Source organism: Hoplias malabaricus, chromosome X2 (assembly GCF_029633855.1).
Source record: "Hoplias malabaricus isolate fHopMal1 chromosome X2, fHopMal1.hap1, whole genome shotgun sequence".
Lineage (NCBI taxonomy): Eukaryota > Metazoa > Chordata > Actinopteri > Characiformes > Erythrinidae > Hoplias > Hoplias malabaricus.
Genome location: NC_089819.1, coordinates 34,922,364 through 34,943,930, shown reverse-complemented (window position 1 = coordinate 34,943,930; position 21,567 = coordinate 34,922,364). Strand labels below are relative to the sequence as shown.

General features: G+C 37.4%; 1 protein-coding gene across 1 annotated transcript in view; it reads right to left on the bottom strand.

Annotated features, from left to right (window-relative positions):
* The window catches only part of LOC136676223 (ectonucleotide pyrophosphatase/phosphodiesterase family member 1-like), a 115,961-nt gene that overhangs the window by 92,284 nt on the left and 2,110 nt on the right, over nt 1-21,567 (bottom strand). Inside the window, exons 2-3 of the mRNA XM_066653069.1 lie at nt 5,468-5,540; nt 2,830-2,955 (exon numbers count right to left, since the gene is read on the bottom strand). Coding sequence (XP_066509166.1) covers nt 2,830-2,955; nt 5,468-5,540 — 199 coding nt within the window. The remainder of the gene's footprint in view (nt 1-2,829; nt 2,956-5,467; nt 5,541-21,567) is intronic.

Below are 21,567 nucleotides of genomic sequence, written 5' to 3'. Positions count from 1 at the left end.
TACCTTATATATCTGTCAGAAAAGGCGCTGAATTCGCGTTGCCGTTGCTTGGAGTTTTGTTTCAGCAGATCGTTCTTCTTCGTGTTCTAATCTGGTGTTCGTTTTGCTCAATTCTTGCACATGTCAGTGAGATGTTGTTTATTATCACGTCTAAAGTCCTTGAGCTCGTTCAATAATATCCTTAGCAGGCTAACCTCTGGTTCAGCTTCGACATATTCTTGCACAGGAGAACTGCTTCGACGTTGCTGCTCAGTTGACACTATGGCACTTTCGGTCAATGACATGACGACGGTCCCTTACAACGACTTTTTGCATAAGTTTAGAAATACACTTCAATTTTTCGTTGTTGTTTAAGGGGTTGTTTATTAAGAGAGATTAGTCTTAAAATACTTTACAAAAGCATAATTGTTAATCCACTAATTAAACACAAGTCAAAAATAGGTTTAACTATTCACAATCCCAACTATCTCACAGTCTGCAATTTGTACAAATACAAATGTTTACGGTTTTCACTGATATATCATAAATTTCTGCTAAAATTGACACATTTGTTTAAATTTACAAAATTGTATTTGTAAATTGTTGAATCTGTATTTGTTGATCAAGTCACTCATGTGTTTTCGCTGACGTGTATTTGTTCATTTCCTCTGGTATTGTGTTCCGTATTTTTGAGATTGAATTGTTAAGACGGGTGATTTGTTTCAGACAGACAGATTCTCTCCCTCAGCCAGAGGCAGGGGCAGTTACCCCACGGTTCCTAAACATAAATTAGGCTAATCTTGAAGTAGGCAGGCTTCAAGTACTCAACCAATATTGTGTACACTGTGGATATTGTGCTTTGTCATCTTTTTTGCCTAAACTAGGTCATTAGCAAGAGATATATTTCCAGGCAATATATTAATGTTACACCAATACATTTAGCTAAAAATTGTGTGGTTTGACTTAAAAAAAAAAAACTATCATAAACACCTGTGCCCGGTTTCATAAAACTCCACTATTTCCATGATAACAACAATAACGCTACACACACGCGGAAAGCCCGTGTTCTGATGAGTTGTGCTACCTTGTAAAAATGTGCTATTCTGCACCTCTGCGCATGACCAGACCCAAATATTTTAATGTTTCCTGGTGTTTTACGTGATAAATCTGTTTTTCTCTGGTGCATTTTTTTGGGTTGTTGTTGTTATTTAGGCAACTGTTCGTATAAAAGTACACTACTTTTCGATAAGGTACATATTGATATATTAATAAGGTAGCACAACTCGTCAGAACACCCTAGCTCTCCTGAAAAATTATACTTTTATAACCTCTTTCAATCCTGGATGGAACTTTAACTGCTTTATTCTAGATCACTAGTGATTTCATAAATTGAGTGATGGTCAAATCTGTTCTCTCTTAATAACTGTTCATTACTCAAAAAACTCTCCTAGGTACATGATAATCTTCAAAAGCCTCAAAAAAATGTTCTCCATCTTCTGAGTGTTAAGGTGAGGTTTTACATCCATTAAATAATTGTAAGGAAACTGACAGTTAAGGAAATTTATGCAATACTTAACAGTTTTTAAGGGGTTACTTAAGGGACATTCAATACTTGAGGGAACATTTAAGGACTTATACTGATTTCCCATAGGCAAGCCCTTAGGTACCACTTAAGGCATTTTATTCTGCAACACACTTAACTTTAAGGAATGTTTAAGGGAATTCTTAAGTTGAATTTTCACTTGTTTTATGCAACCGGGCACTGACTTTTGTCTCAAAGTGTGCCTTCTACAACTTTATTCTATAAAAATGAATGTAATTTATTTTCATTCTGATATCCAACAGCACAGTAAGTGTTTTTTGTTCAACTCTGGTTTTCTGCCACCACAATGCACGAGCAGCTGCTGATGATGTAACTGTGAGATCCAATCCAGAATGGTCTATAGACAGAGAGTGTATGTTTGATAGACCTGCAGGCCAGATCTGTTTTCAATTCAGATAACCAAATCGGACAACATACTAGTGAGCAGCTAAAATTATCTATCAAGCAAGAATGTGCATAAGTTCCATGCAATACCTCATATCCTTACTTCCTAAATGATTTAAAAACATAATTAAAGGGAGGGAGGGATATCCTACTCACTTACAGAAAATTCCCTGCAACAATGATTAAATCATTATATTTATGATAAATATATCATGAATTACGGCGGCACGGTGGCACAGCAGGTAGTGTCGCAGTCACACAGCTCCAGGGACCTGGAGGTTGTGGGTTCAATTCCCATGGTGGGTGACTGGCTATGAGGAGTTGGTGTGTTCTCCCCGTGTCCGCGTGGGTTTCCTCCGGGTGCTCCGGTTTCCTTCCCACACACGTTGGTAGGTGGATTGGTGACTCAAAAGTGTCCGTAGGTGTGAGTGAATGTGTATTTGTGTGTCTGTGAAGGACTGTCGCCCCCTCCAGGGTGTATTCCTGCCTTGTGCCCAATGATTCCAGGTAGGCTCTGGACACACCGTGACCCTGAATTGGATAAGCGGTTACAGATAATGAATGAATATCTTGAATCACATTCATTCATTCCGTCTGTAAGAGTGGTCTGTAATAGCTTATCCAGTTCAGGGTCGTGGTGGGTCTGGAGCCTACCCAGAATCACTGGATACAAGGCAGGAACACACACTGTAAGGAGCGCCAGTCTGTCGCAGTGTGACACACACCTACCAACATGTATATTACTGGATACCTGTGTTTTGGGGTCAAGATAAATGTACCAAAAATAACCATGAACAACTTTCAAACCTGTCATTACAAAGTATGACTATGAAAGTATAGATTTATGAAGCTCAGTGACTTACTTGGCTCCACACAAACTTCCACATAGTCCAGACAGCAATTTCTTTCATTCACACAGGCTGGGTCACAGTGGCACGTTGCACCAATGCTTCTCTTTCCTGACAGACATCTATTCTTACAACTGTTCACTGTCAGAGGGAAAAAAACAAAGATCTGCATGGTTTAGAAAGCAAGCCTTCAAAGTCAATTTCAGGCTTCTGGTTTAAAGAACCTTTTGAACTTGAAAATTCAAGACATAAAAAAAATTCAAGGCATATTTGGCCTCAGTCTCTGTCTGGTTAGGAATCAGCCCTCATAACATAACAGAGCTGGGCAGCTGTTGTTCTTGAACATGTTCAGTGAGGTTATGTTATAAGCAGTTGAAAAGAAGTAGTGGCTGGCTTAACATGTCTCTAAAAGTTAATAGGCATCATGTGATAGGGGTATCTCTGTGTGGAATTGGTAGTGACCAAATCATGGAAATATGCGTTTTATTACTTTCAATAAAGGTTCTCTAAAGATATCCCTTAGGAATAATCCCTAAAGGAATCTTAGTTGCACATTGTGCTTTTCATTCAGAGGTCTTTGTAGTTGCCTACTCATGAAACTAATTGATTTCCTGTGGACTCTGAAAAGGTAAATTACACTTGAAATCATTTAAATGTAGCAGAGACACAATTCAGCAAACAAAAGCAGGGCAAAATTCCTTTACAGTGATGTTAAGAGTCTCCAGTTCCAAGGATGTAGTTGCAGCAGTTACTCCTAAAGATGCAATCAGTAAGTATGTGTGTGTGTGTGCATGGGTACATACTGATAAACCACAACTTTATAATCAAGAGCACTTTTTGTTCTACAACTACAGACTGAAGTCCATCTGATGCTCTACATACTTTGTTTGCACCCTTTTACCCTGTTCTTCAATGGTCAAGAGCCCTAGAGTACCACCCCAGAGCACATATGAACATCACTGTGGCTCATTCTCAGTACTGCAGTGATTGACATGGTAGTGGTATGTTAGTGTGTGTTGTGCTGGCATGAGTGGTTCAGACACAACAGGGATGCTGGGGTTTTAAACCCCTCAGTGTCACTGCTGGACTGAGAATAGTCCACTAATCAAAAATATCCAGCTGGCAGCATCCTGTGACCTGTGAAGGACTAGAGAATGACCAGCACAAACTGCACAGCAATGATGTGCTACTGATTCTGATAGTAAGGTGGACCAACAAAGTAGATTTGTAAATCATACCTGCTGACATGGTCCTGACCATTGAAGAACAAAGTGATGGGCAGCAAACAAAGCTTGCAGAGCAACATATGGACTTTGTAAATGTAGAATTATAAAGTGCTCCTGTGTGGTCAATGGAGCTGAGGGAATGGACAGCAAGTGTATATGAACAGTCATATTAACAGTACTTTGATGTAGAACGCGCCATCACTCTGGTGGTACTTACAGTAATGATAAACTGATGTTGCCATGTTTTCCATGAAATGGCTATAAATATGCTTCCTGAGACATGAAAAACGTTTTTCTGACAAACATATAAGACCTTGTCAACAATTTATTTTTTAAATCCACAAATAGAAAGGATGTATGTACATATTTATACTGTGAAACAAGCTAAAAGTGGTTGGTGTAATGTAATGGATAACACCACTGACCTTAAAGCAGTAGACCAGGGTTAAATTACCTGGATAAGAAACCAGTAGCAGGTTTGGGCAAGACTTGTAACAGATAAAATTGCCTACATCTTTAACATGATTACATGACAGTGTCTGCCCATTGCTGTAAATTAAATATTAAGAAAATAATACATATTTTTCATTAAATTTTCATATAAAAATTGTTTGTTTTGAAGAGTGAACAAAACAGCTATGTTTTTGTTGTAGCCATAAACAGCTGCTCCCTATCACCATCTCTGTAAGAAAGTGTCAATGAATTACTTATTAAACCATAGGGAATTTCTTTGTTTATCTCTCAACTGAAATATACAAAAAATAAAAAATAAATTAAAATAATAAATAAATAAATAAACCATGAAGTTCCCCAATAATTCCCTTTATATGTTAGGACACAGTTTTTTTGAAAGTGATAGCTGATCAATAAAGAGGCAGGTGCAGAACTAATCCTATTTTAGGCAGAAAATAGAGAAGCATCTACTAGAAAAAATACCTAAGTGATACTGTGACCTCATGTTTAACTTACTCTTAGGCACTGTGCTATTTTAGTGGCATTTCCCCACTTTTTGTTGTTCATATGTAGGGAAACGTAACTAAAATAACAGAGCACCTAAGATGTACAAAGAACCTAAAATAGGTATTGTGTTATTTTAGTGGTATTGCCCTACTTATGGACACTTAGGTACAGCAAATGCGCAGAATGCAGTAAAAAAATGAAATGAACAAAAAATATTTTTGAAATTTAAATATCATTAATTATTATTATTATTGGTCTTTTTATCATGCAACTTTGACAGCGCATAAGTAACAGGTGGTGTTTTAATATTACATAAAGTTTAGATCGAGAGATACAAGCATTTGTTCTGACAGTTATCAGCCAGTATCAGTAAAACTTAACTAATTCATTGGTGAATTCATTGCTCAGATAATAAAAAATGCATATTCACATTTAATGTACAGTACAACTGTAAGCAAAGAAAATACCTTTCACATCACAGTGCAGTTTCAAGATTAATACGACTGCTAGGATTACAGCTAGTAAGCAGACCAGAAGAACCTGTTGATAAGAAAATACAAATATTAACACAAACACAATTGTACAAATAAGATAAAATTACAACTGCATGTCCTTACTGTATTTTCATCACTGAATCTTTGTCTATTCTATAGTGAATTGTTTAATGATTTAAAAAAACACATGTAACTAACCTCAAATCAAATATAAACAAATTACAACTAATCCATGATACTTTCTGCTGCACAAAACTCCTTTTCAAGCAAAGACCTTCCAAAGTTTTTGATATAAATTTAAGGAATCCAATATTCAAATCACAAGAGCTGTGATTTTATACCGTTTTGAAATTATTCAATGTTAAGTGTGTTTGCTATGTTTTAAGAAGTAGAATTCAAGCAAAGAGCTCACAAACTATTAAACTACAATAAATAGTCAAGCGGCAAACTGTGTTGCGTACTCCTCAGTAAGAAAAGTAGCTATTGGCTGTCGTAAAAGAAGTTGCTAAATGAGATCATCACTTAATTTGCATTATTGCCCTTTTGTAATTTATCTGTAGAAGAGAGGAATAACATCATCGGAGAGACAACATATGAGTAAAAAAATATAGTTAGAACTAATATTTTTAATCAAAAGACTTATGTGGGGTGGAAGTGCTAGCTTTACGTCCAACCCTCTTTACGTCCAACTCTCCTTTATCCAGGCTTGGGATCGGCAAAGTGACAGAGTTACTTAAGTTTTTATTTATTATTATTAAGTTTTCTTCAATTTGTTTCAGTTTCAGACCTAATGTACACATGTTGTGCTGGCTCAAAGAAAGAGTATGTCATCTGATTGAGACGGTGTAAGTCCAATTCAGTGATACACTGTCACACTGAATAAACATTTACATTTACATTGGCTGCTTTGAACATGCACAAGGCCATACATCTGGGCAGTGCACTCTAAATATTGGTCCTGTCTTTGTGAGCTCAAGAGGTCAATAAATTGCCATGCCACATTCATTAGTAAGCCCCCCCTTTCAAACTGTCACTCAGTAATTTTATAAGACATTGGCTGAAAAACCTAGTAGTGTAGTCACATTGAGAAGTCACAGATGTTCGTGTTGCTGGTAGACTAACCTACATCTTTCCACTCTTGCCCCTCTTCTGTGCAATGTCACAAAGCTTTCAGTTCTTTCTTTTTAAGTGTACTTCCAGACATGTCTAATTGGGGCCTGCTCAGTGTAGCAAACGCTGCTATTTTAAAGCTTAGCACCCCAAGCCAATGACTGCTACACAATATTTCCCACGTTTTATGTCTAGAAGAAACTGCAGATCAATAACAGTGTATTTGTAACAGGTTGTAACAGGCGCCAGACCTGTTTCAGCAAACATATTTAAACCTTTATTATTATTTTTTTTGTATGATTCCAGGAATAAATTATTATTTTTTGTTTTTTAAGTTTTATATATAAGGAAACAGAGCAATCTTTTAAATGGTTTATGTTTCAGAAAAGAACTTTTACTTGGTTATTTATGATATGCTGAAGCAGTTACAACAGAAATATTTATTTTCAGTTTTCAGTAATTATCTTTAAATTGCTGGAGAAGATAAAAATAATGCTAGCAAACATGCACTGATTTACATCACTTAAATTAGACATAAAAATGAAAATATTTTGAACACAGGATCATGAACTGAACTGATTCATGAGTAGAGTGTATCATTACACTCCTGAAGGCTAACCACTACTACATCCTATTATTCCATCATAGAATCTGCTGCTCCATGATGGAATGCTGAACATGGCCTGTTGTTCAGCTATGTGTCTGTATTTGTGTGAATGACATACTATTGCCACAATCCCACTAAAACCACATTGCACAGTGTAGCATGCAATAATATGCATCCCATCATGTCTAAAAACAGCGACTCACCCAACCATCAAATCGTTTATTCATTCATTCATTTTCAGTAACAGCTTCTCCAGTTCAGGTTTTCAGTAGTATGGGTTAGAAGTAAAACTACTTCTAACCCTCAAAGATATAAGATCTAAATCAATGCCTTAAAGCACCACTGGGTAGTAATTTTACCTTTAAATTCTATCTTTAAAATCATTGTGATGCTCCACTGACATGTAATAGGGATTATATTGACTCTGTCGTTGCTACACTAGGCTTAGTACTTCAGAAACTGTCTCCTAAACTTAAATAAAAATTTACGTTTTTTTTCTCCCCCATTCTGAAAAACTGTCACTGTGGTGGTTCCTTTTGCTGTCGTGGTACCCTCAAGGATACATATTCTGTATGTTTAATTAGGGAAATTATTGTAGCATATTCTATATTAACACAATATTTAAGTTGTGTTAATTTCACACCCAATTTCATCTCCATTACGTATATTGTATTTATATAGTTATTTATACTATACTTATAGTTTACTTTATTACAGTACTTAAATGCGCCCACGTTTTATATCAAAATGTTCAGAATAATGTCAGCTCTCTCATTAAAAGAGGCCCATGTGACCTAGAGCATTTTATGAAGAGATAATCTGTCTCTAACCCTGAAAAACTTAAATCCGATTTTAAAAAATCTTTATATCTCTTGTGAAAACATCACTTTACTGATGTGGATGAATTGTTTAGGTGAATGAAATAGTTTTATCAGAGTCTTAAAAACAAGCGAATCCACCAGACACGGCAAGAGGCAGAGGAGGCGTGTCTCAAGCTTGTACATAGGCTCGTAACTCGGGATGTACAGTATGGCGTACAGTCTCGCAATAACATGCAATTAAAAGAGCAGTTTCTGCACATTTACAGAGTGTTTAAACTGTATTTCTGTGTTATCGCTAAGATTAAATTAACTTAATTAATTAATAAAAACATCGTGAACGGTCGTATTTGACGCGCCGGCACGTTCTTCGACCCCAGAACACAACTGGACTTTAAAGGTACAATTACATTGATTGTACTTTTACTAAATATAATGTACATGTACATGGGGTTGGCCATGTTTAAAAGAGATTTAGTACAGAATATCTGACACAGGCCACTAGATAGTAAAACAGCTGTTACATAATGTGAAAAATAACCAAAGGAAAAAATTACTGATTGCTCCCTTAAGTTGCTTTTAAGGTCATTTACATGTAAGTGAATGAAAATGTCATTTAAAGCGATGTTCTAAGAATGTTTCCTTACCATTTGATGCTCTTCTGAGTGCATGTTCGAAACTATTCTAATGTGTTTATGATCCCCTATAAGTGTCTCTGTCCAGTATGCTAGGCTATGCCAAACATTGAAAAGCATGAACCAAAATCAGGATATTGCTCTATTCTATCCATAGGTGGGTAATATTGATTTATTGAATATTAAATTTTAGACATAGAGGGAAATCTCTCCAAATTCGGGAGAGCCCTAAATGCAAGACTATATGTACAAATAAGTTCTGTTGTAAGTTAAACAGTAAATAAAAACTTACAGACATAAAACGTGCCGTTTCACATTAAAAGACATGCTTCTGAATGTAACCAGAGAACAGAGTTTCCCCACAATCGTAGACATTCCCTTTAAGTATGGATTTTGGTGACTCTAACTCAGTATATACAACTTTGAGGTGACTTGTGATTAAAATAAATGAGACATGTTTGTAGCATCATTCTCTTCAGTAATTTCTATATTAGTACTGCAAACCAAAGATAAGGTCACTTACATCTGCATAAAAATAACCTACATTTTTAAAGCATTCCATCATAACTGATGTTAAAACCACAGGCCTAAAGGCACTATTCAGGATTTTTTATTTGTATACCAGAATGCCTCATATAGCACATTCTTATATTCCCCCAAAATTCTTGCTGTTAAGACATAACATAAAACATGTCACTGACATAACTTATTGTTGATGTGAAGCTTTCTGTTTGTGTTAACTTTGGTCAGGACATTGGGAGTCCCATAACTTTTTACAGTTCATTTGCACTCTAATTGCTTTTCACCAATTTCTGTGCTATTTCCTGCCTCACTCAATCTTGATTTTATGAAGGCTGTCTTTTTCCAAACAATTTTGGCCCTGAATGTGTGAGAGATTTCCACAGCCCAATGCAATAAACCTAGACTCGGAAGTTATGTAGGATAATGTAACTTTTTATGTAAATTTGATGGCTACATTTTAAACAGAAAACCATTAATATTTATGAGTATTGTATTCCTACAATATTCCTAAACATAGGAAATGTATTTGCATTGACATTTGGCTTAAAATGTTTTCAGTGAATGGAACCAATCTAAATTTTAAGAGTAAAAAATTGAGCTCCTTTGTTCATTCATTCATATTTTGTTGGCATATGATGATTTTGCATAAATAGTCACAAAAAGTCCATTCATGGTGAAAGGAACAAATATTAGCTCCCTTAGGGGAGGTTAGCGCCTGCTTAAAAATAAACATTCCCGTTCAAGTATTGGAAATGGTTGCATTTTTAGGTTAAAATAATCTTAAAATAGATCTTTGGTGTACAGGTGCATTTATGGTATAGATCACAAGTAGTTGTGTGTGATAAATAAAATAGTTATATTTGTGCTGTAAACACTGTGACCCCTGGTTCCAATCACCATCACTGTAAATATGAGCCACTTTACATCAAACCACACTGTATTTCATTTTAATAAGTACGTGGCATGGGAGGCATGGTGGCGCAGCAGGTAGTGTCACAGTCACACAGCTCCAGGGAACTGGAGGTTGTGGGTTCGATTCCCGCTCCGGGTGACTGTCTGTGAGGACTGTTTGTGTTCTCCCCGTGTCTGCATGGGTTTCCTTTGGGTGCTCTGGTCCAAAAACAGTCCAAAAACACACATGGATTGGTGTCTGTGTTGCCCTGTGAAGGACTGGCGCCCCCTCCAGGGTGTATTCCTGTCTTGCGCCCAATGATTCCAGGTAGGCTCTGGACCCACCGCGGCCCTGAACTGGATAAGTGGTTACAGATAATGAAAGTACTTGGCATTTTGACTGCTAAATTATACACAGTTGTTCAATCATCAGTGATGTCTCAGCCATGTTCTAGAGAGCACGGCCTCACTCTCTCTGGGTGGATAGGATAGCCCTCTTTCTGCCCCATCACCCATCTCAATACTAATCAATGAAGGCATCTGTTAACTAGACATTAATAATTTTTTACTCTGGCCCTCCTTATTTACATCACTTGACATGATTCTAACTAATCTGAGTGTCTGGAAGTTAACGCAATATCTGGACAGTCAATGCTCTCCTAGCATGCTGAGCCGTCCAGTAGTGTTTTGTTAATTGGCTTTACATGTCTCTAAGGAAGCATGTGCTCTTCACCCTCCCAGCTTGGAACATTGTATGATATGGGGACTCCTATTAATGAATTGGTAATAACTAATTTAAGGAGAATACTGGTTTAAAAATGTAACAAAAAATACTATAATGTGCCATAGTATTCCATCTGTGCATAACTATATTTCGATAGTATAACCTAGAGCATTTTCATGACACTCTTATTTCCTGTTGTGGTATTTTCCGTTGTAAACGAGATTGAGGCATCACACCTGCAGAAGACACAGCCTCAGCATTCACAACTGAACTTATTCTTAGTTTTACAGCTTTCCCTAAATGTAGCCCTCACTATTTGAAAGTCTGTAATTGTATTTTATGTAACAGATCAGGACACTGTATGTACAAAACTGAATTCAGCTACATTAAAGTGCACACAGGGCGAACACAGGAATTAAAATGCTTATAATCTGAAAAAAAAAAATTGGAATGCTTATTTCTGCTTTTCCGTTCCACCCTAAATATAATTTCAGATAAATCCTGGCACCGGCAGTTTGACATCACTTACCTATATTTGCTAACATCTAACTAAACAGTATATACATCTTAAATTTGGAACAGCTCTGAAATAAAACTGAATTAGGGGTCTGAAGCACTGTAGGAGAAATTCACCTAATTTAATACAAACCCCATTTTCAAAAAATCTATGAAATTTGTAATGCAATAAAAGTAAGATTCTGTGATTTGTAAATAGGGCGGTACAGTGGTGAGGCCTGCTCCAGGTGACTGTATGTGAGGAGTTTGGTGTGTTCTCCCAGTTTCCGCATGTGTTTTCTCAGAGTACTTCCCCTTTCTTCAGAGTTTCCTCCAATGGTCAAAAACCACACACTGGTAGGTGGATTGGTGACTCAAAAGTGTCCTTAGGTGTAAATGTGTGTTGCTCTGTGAAGGACTGGCGCACCACCAGGGTGTGTTCCTGACTTGTGCCCAGTGATTCTGGGTAGGCTCCAGACCCATCATGACCCTGAATTGGATAAGCGGTTACAGACAATGAGTGAATGATTTGTAAATACTCTTGAAGCTTTGTTTACCTGAATGTGCCCGCAATGCATTCCAAAAAGATAATGACAGAGACATGTTTACCACTGTGTTACATTACCTTTTCTTTAATTTACAATGTTACATTGCTTTGGATCTGAAGATGCTACCTATTAAAATTTTGCAAGTGGAATTTTTGCCCATTCTGGCTTGATACAACACTTAAGCTGTTCAGCAGTTTGTGTTGCCTTTTTATGAGACTGCAGGCTGATCCGGACTGTAGGCAGGTCAGTCAAGCACACTCAAAGCTCTACAAAGCCATGTCATTAAAGTATGTAGAGAATACCCCACCCCAAAAAAAAAATAAAAAATACATACGCTGGTAGGTTAAGCTATACATATGTGCCCATGGGTGTGAATGTGTGAGTGTGTGTTGGCCTGCAATGAACTGGCACGCCATCTAGGGTGTATCCCTTGTGCCCAGTGGTTCTGGACCCACCATGACTCTGAACTGGGTAAATGGTTACAGATAATGGATGAATAAATGGATTTTAAACAATAAGCATTAAACCCAATGAAAGCCCAGCTTTCGGAGAATAACAAAGATGATTCTCTCTTTCGTTTAAAGAGAAGCTAGAATTGATCACGAGAAAATCGACAAAAAGGACCAACTAATTCTCAACAACATGTGAATAGAACTTTATTTATCTTTCAACAAACATGTCATAATCAACAGATTCCATGTTGTGTATCAACAAAATTACAAAATATTTAATATGTCAATGACTTATCTACAAAATCTGTATAATGGAGTGTATGTGTCATACACATATACATATGCAGCTTATGTGTCACACAAAGCCTTAGGTGAACAATGGAAGCAATTGCTGAGGTGAAATGAAAGATTAATGAACAAAACCGGAGTGTAGACATAAACTGAACATAAATAAGGGCTTGCACAGAGACATGAACTCACAATGTCAAAATGCAAAGACTTAGAGCTTAAATAATGAAACTAGAAAAGCAGCACCTGTGAGCCCACAGGTGCAGGGGCATGGCTGGGGAAGGCAGGAGGGAAAACAAGGCACAAAGCAAGCACAATAACAAAACGAATGAATTCTGACAGTATGTAGAAACAGCAGTTCAGTTCATTTATATTTTTTGACAATCAATTGTGTTCTAATATCAACCCATTTTCAGTCACAGCTCATAATTCCTTGCACATTATCTGACTTCAAAATATACATATATCAATTAGACAAGCATAATTAGTTCAAAGTCTATAGAATATCTTCTCCATGTCTACAACAACAGACAGGACAAGATTAAATGGCCAAGTTGATCAACTATAGAACATCTATTAAATATATACAGCTATAGATCAGATGATATATATATCGCACTATGCAAATTGCACAAATCCACAAGAGAGGATTTCACGAGAACTATGCAAATTTATATTTGATTATCCTGTCAGATAATGAAACACTGACACTCTTAACATAAACATATCACTGTTTGAATTTCCACAAAATCTCATTTGCAATTCAAGCTGTTTAGTTTTGTAGCATCTTTCATGCAGTTAGCTGTCTCCAAAATTTGGGATCCTCTTTAAAGGGAACGTCTAAGATTGTAGGGAAATTCTCTTTGGTTTGTTTACGTTCAGGATCTCCACTTGTAGGATGGAACGTATGTTTGAGAAGAAAAATGACTGTTGTCAGAACGTGGCTGAAAATGTCTGAAATGGTAAATTTCTATTCACTAATTGAATTACCTCAGAAACAATGTTTTAACTCCAGTTGTTTAGTTTCCACCTTAAGTAATCCGAGACCATATGAATAAGGAACTGCAGACACAGAAGAACCTGAGTAAGTGCATGCTTGTATATTCTGTATTTATTTACCAACTTAACTGATCTTGTGGACTTCCTGTGTTGTGGCTCCAGTCACCTGACTGTAAGTATCAATTGAAACCCATACTAAAGGTGTTAAGTACTACTACTGATTCAATTAGGGAAACAATCAGCTCGAGGCAGTTTCAGCTGTGACCACTCCCTCAGGCCTTTTGTTCTCTACCAAACTGTCAGTGGGCGGTCTCAGCCGGGACAATCAATCACCAACACAGGACAGCTGTGTGAGATCTCCATTACAAAAAGAAGGATCCCTCTGAAGTGTCAGCCTTTGTGTTCAACCTTTCTGGTGTGAAGACATTCTGGTGTAAAGACATAACGTGTCCCCCAAGCGAGGCCACAAACAAACAAACAAAGCCTAATTTTTCACTTTCCACAATGTGTCTCTACCCCATCTCTGCTCTCTCTGGAACTCGCAGGCGCTTTTACTTCCACAGACGGAAACGAAATCTCGATAACCTTCGCTCTCTATATCACACATCCACACCCATAACCAATTCCTTCTCAATAGGTCTATGGAACTGTCAGTCTGCGGTAAACAAAGTAGACTTCATCTCCGCCTATGCAAACCACCTTTCATTAGACATCCCAGCCCTCACTGAGACTTGGATCAAACCGGAAAACAGCGCTACCCCACTGCTCTCCCATCAACCACAGATTCTCCCATACCCCACAGCCTGGTAAAGGTGGTGGTGGTATGGGGCTGTTGATTTCCAACACATGGAAATATACCCAGTTCGAATCATCAGTCTCATACAGCTCCTTCGATTTCCATGCCATCCAGATGACTGCACCTGTAAAATAGCTCTCAGCCTTCTCATCAAACGTCACCTCTGCAAAAAAGAAATTCTACCAAGACAAAATCAACAACGCTACTGACACCCGGAAGCTGTTTTCAACCTTCAAGTCTCTACTGAACCCTCCACCTCCACCCCCTGCAACCAACCTCACTGCTGACGCATTTGCTGACTTCATCATCACCTCCAATTGAATTTATCCAAAACTGAACTACTGGTCCTCCCAGCCAAGCAAGCTATTCTCCATAACATCAGCATCAAGCTAGAGTCCCTATCAGTGGCTCCCACCAAGGTTGTAAGAAACCTGGGTGCCATGGTCGATGACCAGCTGACCTTCGCAGATCACGTTACCGCTGTAGCTCGATCATGCCGCTTCTCCCTATTCAACATAAGGAAGATTAGGCCATATCTAACTCAACATGCAACACAGCTCCTTGTTCAGACCTTAGTAATCTCCCGTCTAGACTATTGCAACGACCTCCTGACAGGTCTTCTGGCCTGTGATGTGAGACCGCTATAGATGATCCAGAATGCTGCAGCATGCCTGGTTTTCAACCAACCAAAAAGAGCACATGTCACGCCCCTATTAGTTGAGCTGCATTGGCTACCCTTAGCTGCTCGCATCAAATTTAAATCACTAATGATTGCCTTCAGAGCATTCACTGGTTCTGCTCCCATCTACCTCAATAGACTCTTAAAACCATATATTTGTGCCCGCCCTCTCCGTTCCTCAAAGGAGCGCCAACAAACACGACCAACGCCCCGTACAGGTCAGTCGAGGCTATTCTCATCTCTGGTACCACGCTGGTGGAACGAGCTTCCAAGCACTATCAGAGCAACAGAAACCCTCTCCGCATTCAAGAAATCCTTGAAAACCCAACTCTTCAGAGAGTATCTTTTGCACTGAAAATCTTTCTTTAATGCACTTATTACTTCTTGGCATATTGCACTTAGTGTAAGGTATTTTGTATAAATTGTGCTGTAGTTTGAATGTTAGATACTCTTGTAAGTCGCTTTGGATAAAAGCGTCTGCCAAATGCATAAATGTAAATGTAAATAAGTTAATATTACGTACCTATGATGCAGAAATAGAGCAAAATCTTTATCTCTGTTCGTGCTTTTGAATGTTTAGGGTTCTCTCCGTTGCATGTGTGGTTTTTTTAACTAATTTACAGACACTGGGGCTTTGTAAACACATTATACTTGTTTCCAGCCCAAATACAGATTGGAGAATTAGGAAATGGTGAGGAGACATCTTCTGAATTTTTAAAAAGTGTTCTTTGATTACCATCATAAACATTGCCTTTAGGTAATGCAACATAAAATGCAAAGAACTCTATGTTTCCTACCAATGGAGCAGGAACAGAACAACATCATCATCTCATTTTATGCTTTTTAACCTTTAAAGTTCTTCTCACCATCCAAATGCCTCAGATTTTGTTTCTCTGAAATGTCTGAGCAGGCAATGAAAGGAGTCCTTCTAAGCTAATTTGGACCAAAATATTCAGTTTGTTTCCCATTTACAGAGCCAGGGCTTTGTATAAACACCAAATGTTTATACATTTTTCCAGTGTGCAAGTTAGTAAATTGTAAGAAAAAAATCTCTAAATTTTATAGAAATGCTACTGAATTAAATTCATGAACACCAACTTCAAGCAAATTTATAAGGGCAAAAGTTGAAAAAAGGAAGTATGGAAACTATGCGATATGGGCTTGATATGTGGCAGATCCAGCAAAGACCGCACCCCAATCCCTGTAACTCTCCAGGTTAAGTTCTGCTGACCAACACCACCTATCAAGCAGCAAAAATCTCTCCACCCACAAAACACACATGCAACATAAACATTCCTTAATGAACCTAATATCCTATCCCAAAGAAAAAGGCAGCCAAAGAGCATGCTGCGGGCCTCCCTGTGAGCGCCCCAGCCACTCTCATAGTCAGCGAAGCCATAATACCTTCTTAAAATATACAACATATGGTCTCCACAATTCAGTGTGTAAGCTGTGCTCCAGAGACTAAAACATTACATTTAACTGCACAAGCAGAGCCATTTCATGACTCTTTCTTCCTCACAAGCTGTAAATAAACAGGTATCATGTTAAGCTGATTGGCAGGCCGTAATCAGCTGTATAGTCTTGTTTATGTTGTTCAGTGATGCTTATTGGCTAGTTAGCACTTTGACTGCGCAAACTGAACTCAAAATCACTCTGCTGTGTCATAACATTGCACTTGCATTGCTGCAAATGTCTTCTTTTTCACTGCACGGCCGAAGCAAAGAGTGTAACCATTCCATCAGTTTTTCCACCTGGACATGTTTCAGCAAAGAATACTTATAAACCATGCTTAGCACAGTTTCTAAGGCATGGTTAGCTAGCCATGCTGAGAGACAGTGAATTATTCTGGTGCGCTGACTTAAGGATGTAGGTATTTGCAGATTGGGGCCACATTTACTTTGTTGACATCAAAGCAGTTTTTTATGCCCTGCTTGATCACTTATGTGGAAATAGAAACAGTAACTGGGCTGGAATGAACAGAATCAATAAAGTGTCCGAACCAAGGAGCAACAGTTATAACTAGTTATTCAAAAGTGTCTATAGATGTGAGTGTGTGTCATGCCCAACAATGTGAAAAACAATGTTTTTTGGAAACAATTATTAGTACAAAATCACTACAAATATGTAATTTATACTTTTTAAGCTTAAATTTAATATAATTTAAGTTAAAATGAACACATTACTTGTATCCTCAATATAAATTCAATTTAACTTAACCCAATTTAAATTAATTTAAATTTAATATATTGCAGCATTATTACTTTATTATTATTATCTTTACACTTATATAGCGCCTTTCTAGACACCCAAGGACGCTTTACAATCTACACTGCTCAGAACGCTCAATTCACACACACACACTGGCGAGAAGCGGCAGCCAAACGCGCACAGCGTACTCTCAACCAGAAACGACCGTCCACCTGGAGGACTGCGTCGGGCACTAGGATTTCACCCAGGACAGAGCGCCAATCCATATCTGGGCACACACATTCACACTCATTCACTCACACACCAGGACAGTTATTACAGAAGCCAATTCACCTACCCTCCATGTTTTTTGGACTGTGGGAGGAAACCGGAGCCCCCGGAGGAAACCCACGCAGACACGGGGAGAACATGGAAACTCCACCCAGATGGGACTTGAACCCAAGATCCCAGCGCTGGGAGGCGAACGTGCTAACCACCAAGCCACCGTGCCGCCCACTTTATATTATAAAATATATTATAATATATATTGGAGACATTGCAACAAGTTGTGTCACTGTCACAGGGCTCCAGGTTACAGGTCCCGTCCAAAAACACATGCTAATAGGTGAACTGGCTAATTTAAAGTGTCCATAGGTGTGAATATGTGAGTTGCCCTGTGAAGGACTGCCCCCCCCCCCCCACCAGGGTGTGTTCCTGCCTTGGGCCCAGTGATTCCAGGTAGGCTCCAAACCCACCATGACCCTGAACTGCATAAGGGTTAAAGACAATAAATGAATAAACTTTATATACAAGTAATATGTTATTTTTGCCCTTTTTCTAAAGCAATTGAAATGAATGCATATGCTCAGTGTAGTATCACTGGTATACATCTAATTTTATTTAATTATTATTTGTTTAAGCACAATGTTGATGTGTTTTTAGAGATCAGTCAGGTAGCTCGGAGAAATATGCTTCAGTGCTATTAGAAGTGTGCCAAATATTACATATGACTAGTAAACTTTATGTAACCTTATATAAGTTAAATCACATATAAGTAGTGATTTATTACAAATTAGTAGTTCCAAAATAGAATAACGTACATGTACTTTTCTTATACTGTTGTGCCATGTGATTCTGCATAGGACAAAGCATTTACTGAAAATGAGTAAATTAATGAATTAATTATTCTTATATTTTTCATCCAGTAATCATCTTGCCCAAACAGCAGTTTTCAACCATTCAACAGACACCTAATTATCCAATTTTGCTGTTCCACTATAAATATTCATTAGTATTTAAAATATTGCTGCACTAAATACAGCATACTGCATCTGTCTGAATATATCTCAGGGTAGCATGCTTTGTTCTGACCTCATGACCTTGGCCACATTCTTTCTGCTGACTATGCAGTTTTACTTGAGCCATGTTGAGCCTTCATGAGACACTCTGAAAGTACTATACTGCTTCAATATTTCCTCTCTTGGATTATTTTTAACAAACATGAATACCAATATATGCACACACATTTTATAGTATGAAAATAAACTGGACAGAATCTAAGCTCGCCATGCTGAAATCCAAGTGAACAAAGCCCTACAGTATTGTGGTCTGGAAAATTGCAACTGTGTCCTCTGGAGTGACAAAGCACCATCTAATACCACTAGGATAAGGTGGAGTTGTTTTTGTGCTCCAGAACTAATCCAAATCCTTCACCTGACCTCTCTTATGCTTATGTGGTTGAATGTAGTCAAATCTGTACAGACCCTCTAAAGATACCCTTAGTTTATAAGAAAAGTGAAATAGGCAGGTAACCAAAAAGAGAACAGAGTTGTAAATTAGCATAAATGTATATATAATAGATATTTGGGAGGTACACAACCATCCTTCAGCACACATTCATGATAATGTGAAGATGAAACTTCAAAGTCCAACACCAAATCTATAATTATGCCAAAGAACACACCAACACCATAAAGTGAGGTGGAATGTTTATTGGCCATGCGCCATCAAAAAAAAAAAATAGCTCTGATGTTCATTAAAAAAAATCTGCCTACCCCAAAAGCTCTAAAGCTGCTAAATCTGGATCTCGGTGTGTGGTCATGATAGAATTAAGTTGGTCTTGAGCTGTTTATCTCAAGGCAGATGACATAGACACTGATAATGGTGCTTTGTCAATAGATATTTTGCTTGTAACAGTAAAAGCATAACATCAAAGCATAAGGTTTTGTCTATTTAAAAGCAACAACAATGAAAATAATTATTTTCATCTTGGTGGTTTAGGTTATATATCGCTTTATGTACAGTTCATTGTTCCACTTCATTAAACCACTAAAATTTTGATTCTTTGTAAACTAAAGCGTAGTGTAGTGTCGTTTTTTTCTTCCTGTAAAAGCTTTATTAACCTATAATTATCACATTATATATTCCAGCCCTCACTGCCAACCGACCAATAAGGAAGAGCACAGAATTTTTTTCTGTCAACAAAGTCACAAACCTCTCAGGGGTCTCGTAGTGTATTTAAAGTTATTTGGAAAAGTTATGCATTAACACATATAAGTTTAAAGATTAAAGTAAATCACTTCCTCAAAAATGAAATCAAATATAATTTAATGAATTTAAGAAATTAAAAAGCATTTAAATCTCCCATTTCCTGTTGATTTAGGTTTATGTAATTTTAAAGTGTCTATGGACACGCCCTTTATAAAGCCCTTTATAGCCATTTATTATATATATATATATATATATATATATATATATATATATATATATATATATATATATATATATATATATATAAAGATTTTCTGTTATTAATGTCTATTGATGCCTTCACCGAAACAAATCAAGATTGACCGAATATATATATATATATATATATATATATATATATATATATATTATCAAAAGAGGGATGTAAATTTACATTAATGTCTTTAATTTAGTCAATGCACACACACCACACCATAAAATAAAGAGAAGCTTTTTCATGACATCAAAAGACACACAGATATACATAATTTATCCTTACAGCTGTAGTAAATATGGATCATTGTCAGAGAATCTACCTTAAAGCCCTCACCTTTTCTCAGCCACTGAAAACAATTCATAAAACATTAGACAAGCTGCTCTCCTAATAAAATTGTCATCATAAAATACAGATAACTAGAGTCTAAATAATGTAAATATTTAAACATTCCTTCATATTAAGTAAAGAAAATCACTTTTTATTAACCTTTCAGACACTGGCTTAATTCTACAAAACATATGGGTTCCTGACCATTCTCAGAGTTATCTTTCATTCATTCATCCCTTATCTGTAATTGCTTATCCAGTTCAGGGTCACTGTGTGTCTGGAGCCTACCCAGAATCACTGGGCGCAAGGCAGGAACACACACTGGAGGGGGCTCCAGTCCTTCACAGGGTGACACATATATATATATATATATATATATATACACACACACACACACCTATGGACACTTTTGAGTTGCCAATCCACCTACCAACGTGTGTTTTTGGACCGTGGGAGGAAAACAGGGCACCCAGAGGAAACCCATGCGGACACGGTGAGAACACACCACACTCTTCACCCGGAGCGGGACTTGGTCCCACAGCCTCCAGGTCCCTGCAGCTGTGTGACTGCGACACTACCTGCTGCACCACGGTGTCGTCTTCAGAGTTATCAATATATATAAAAAATAACAATGTATCACAAAAAGAGAAAGAGATATTCCTGAACATCAGATGTGATAGTAGATGCTAAAAATAATCTCAATCACAGGTTATATTAGCGCTAAACCAGTAAAACCCAAACTACAATTTCAAAGACAGCATGTGAGGTTATTTGAACAAGGCACTATTTAAGGCAGCTAATCAATCTGTAATTTTTTTAGTCAGATGCAGTATTGTGTAATAAACAGGGAACAACGTTCTTTAAATACATTTCCTTTTGACAAATGACAGAACTGGATAGAAGTAATGAGAAAAGTGGGTGAAAAAATAGCGAAGAGTAAATTTCTATTAAGAGAAATCAAGCTCTATTCTCGCCTCATGTCTGTTTTTCTGTAGTCTTTTACTGTGACTACTCAATGAGTGTACTAAAAAAAGAAAATAGACAAAAAACAACTCAAACAAAGAAGCTGCTCTTATTTTCAGAGCAGTGTTCTATATTTCCTGGAGTCCAGACCTCAACAAAACACTTCCTATGTCGCATTGGTCTTGATCATAAAGAACAGAAATTTCTAAGAGTAACATTTGAAGGTGTGGGAAAATGCTCTCCATTCTCAGGTATAATGAAGCCTAACTGATCCTTGTCTGTT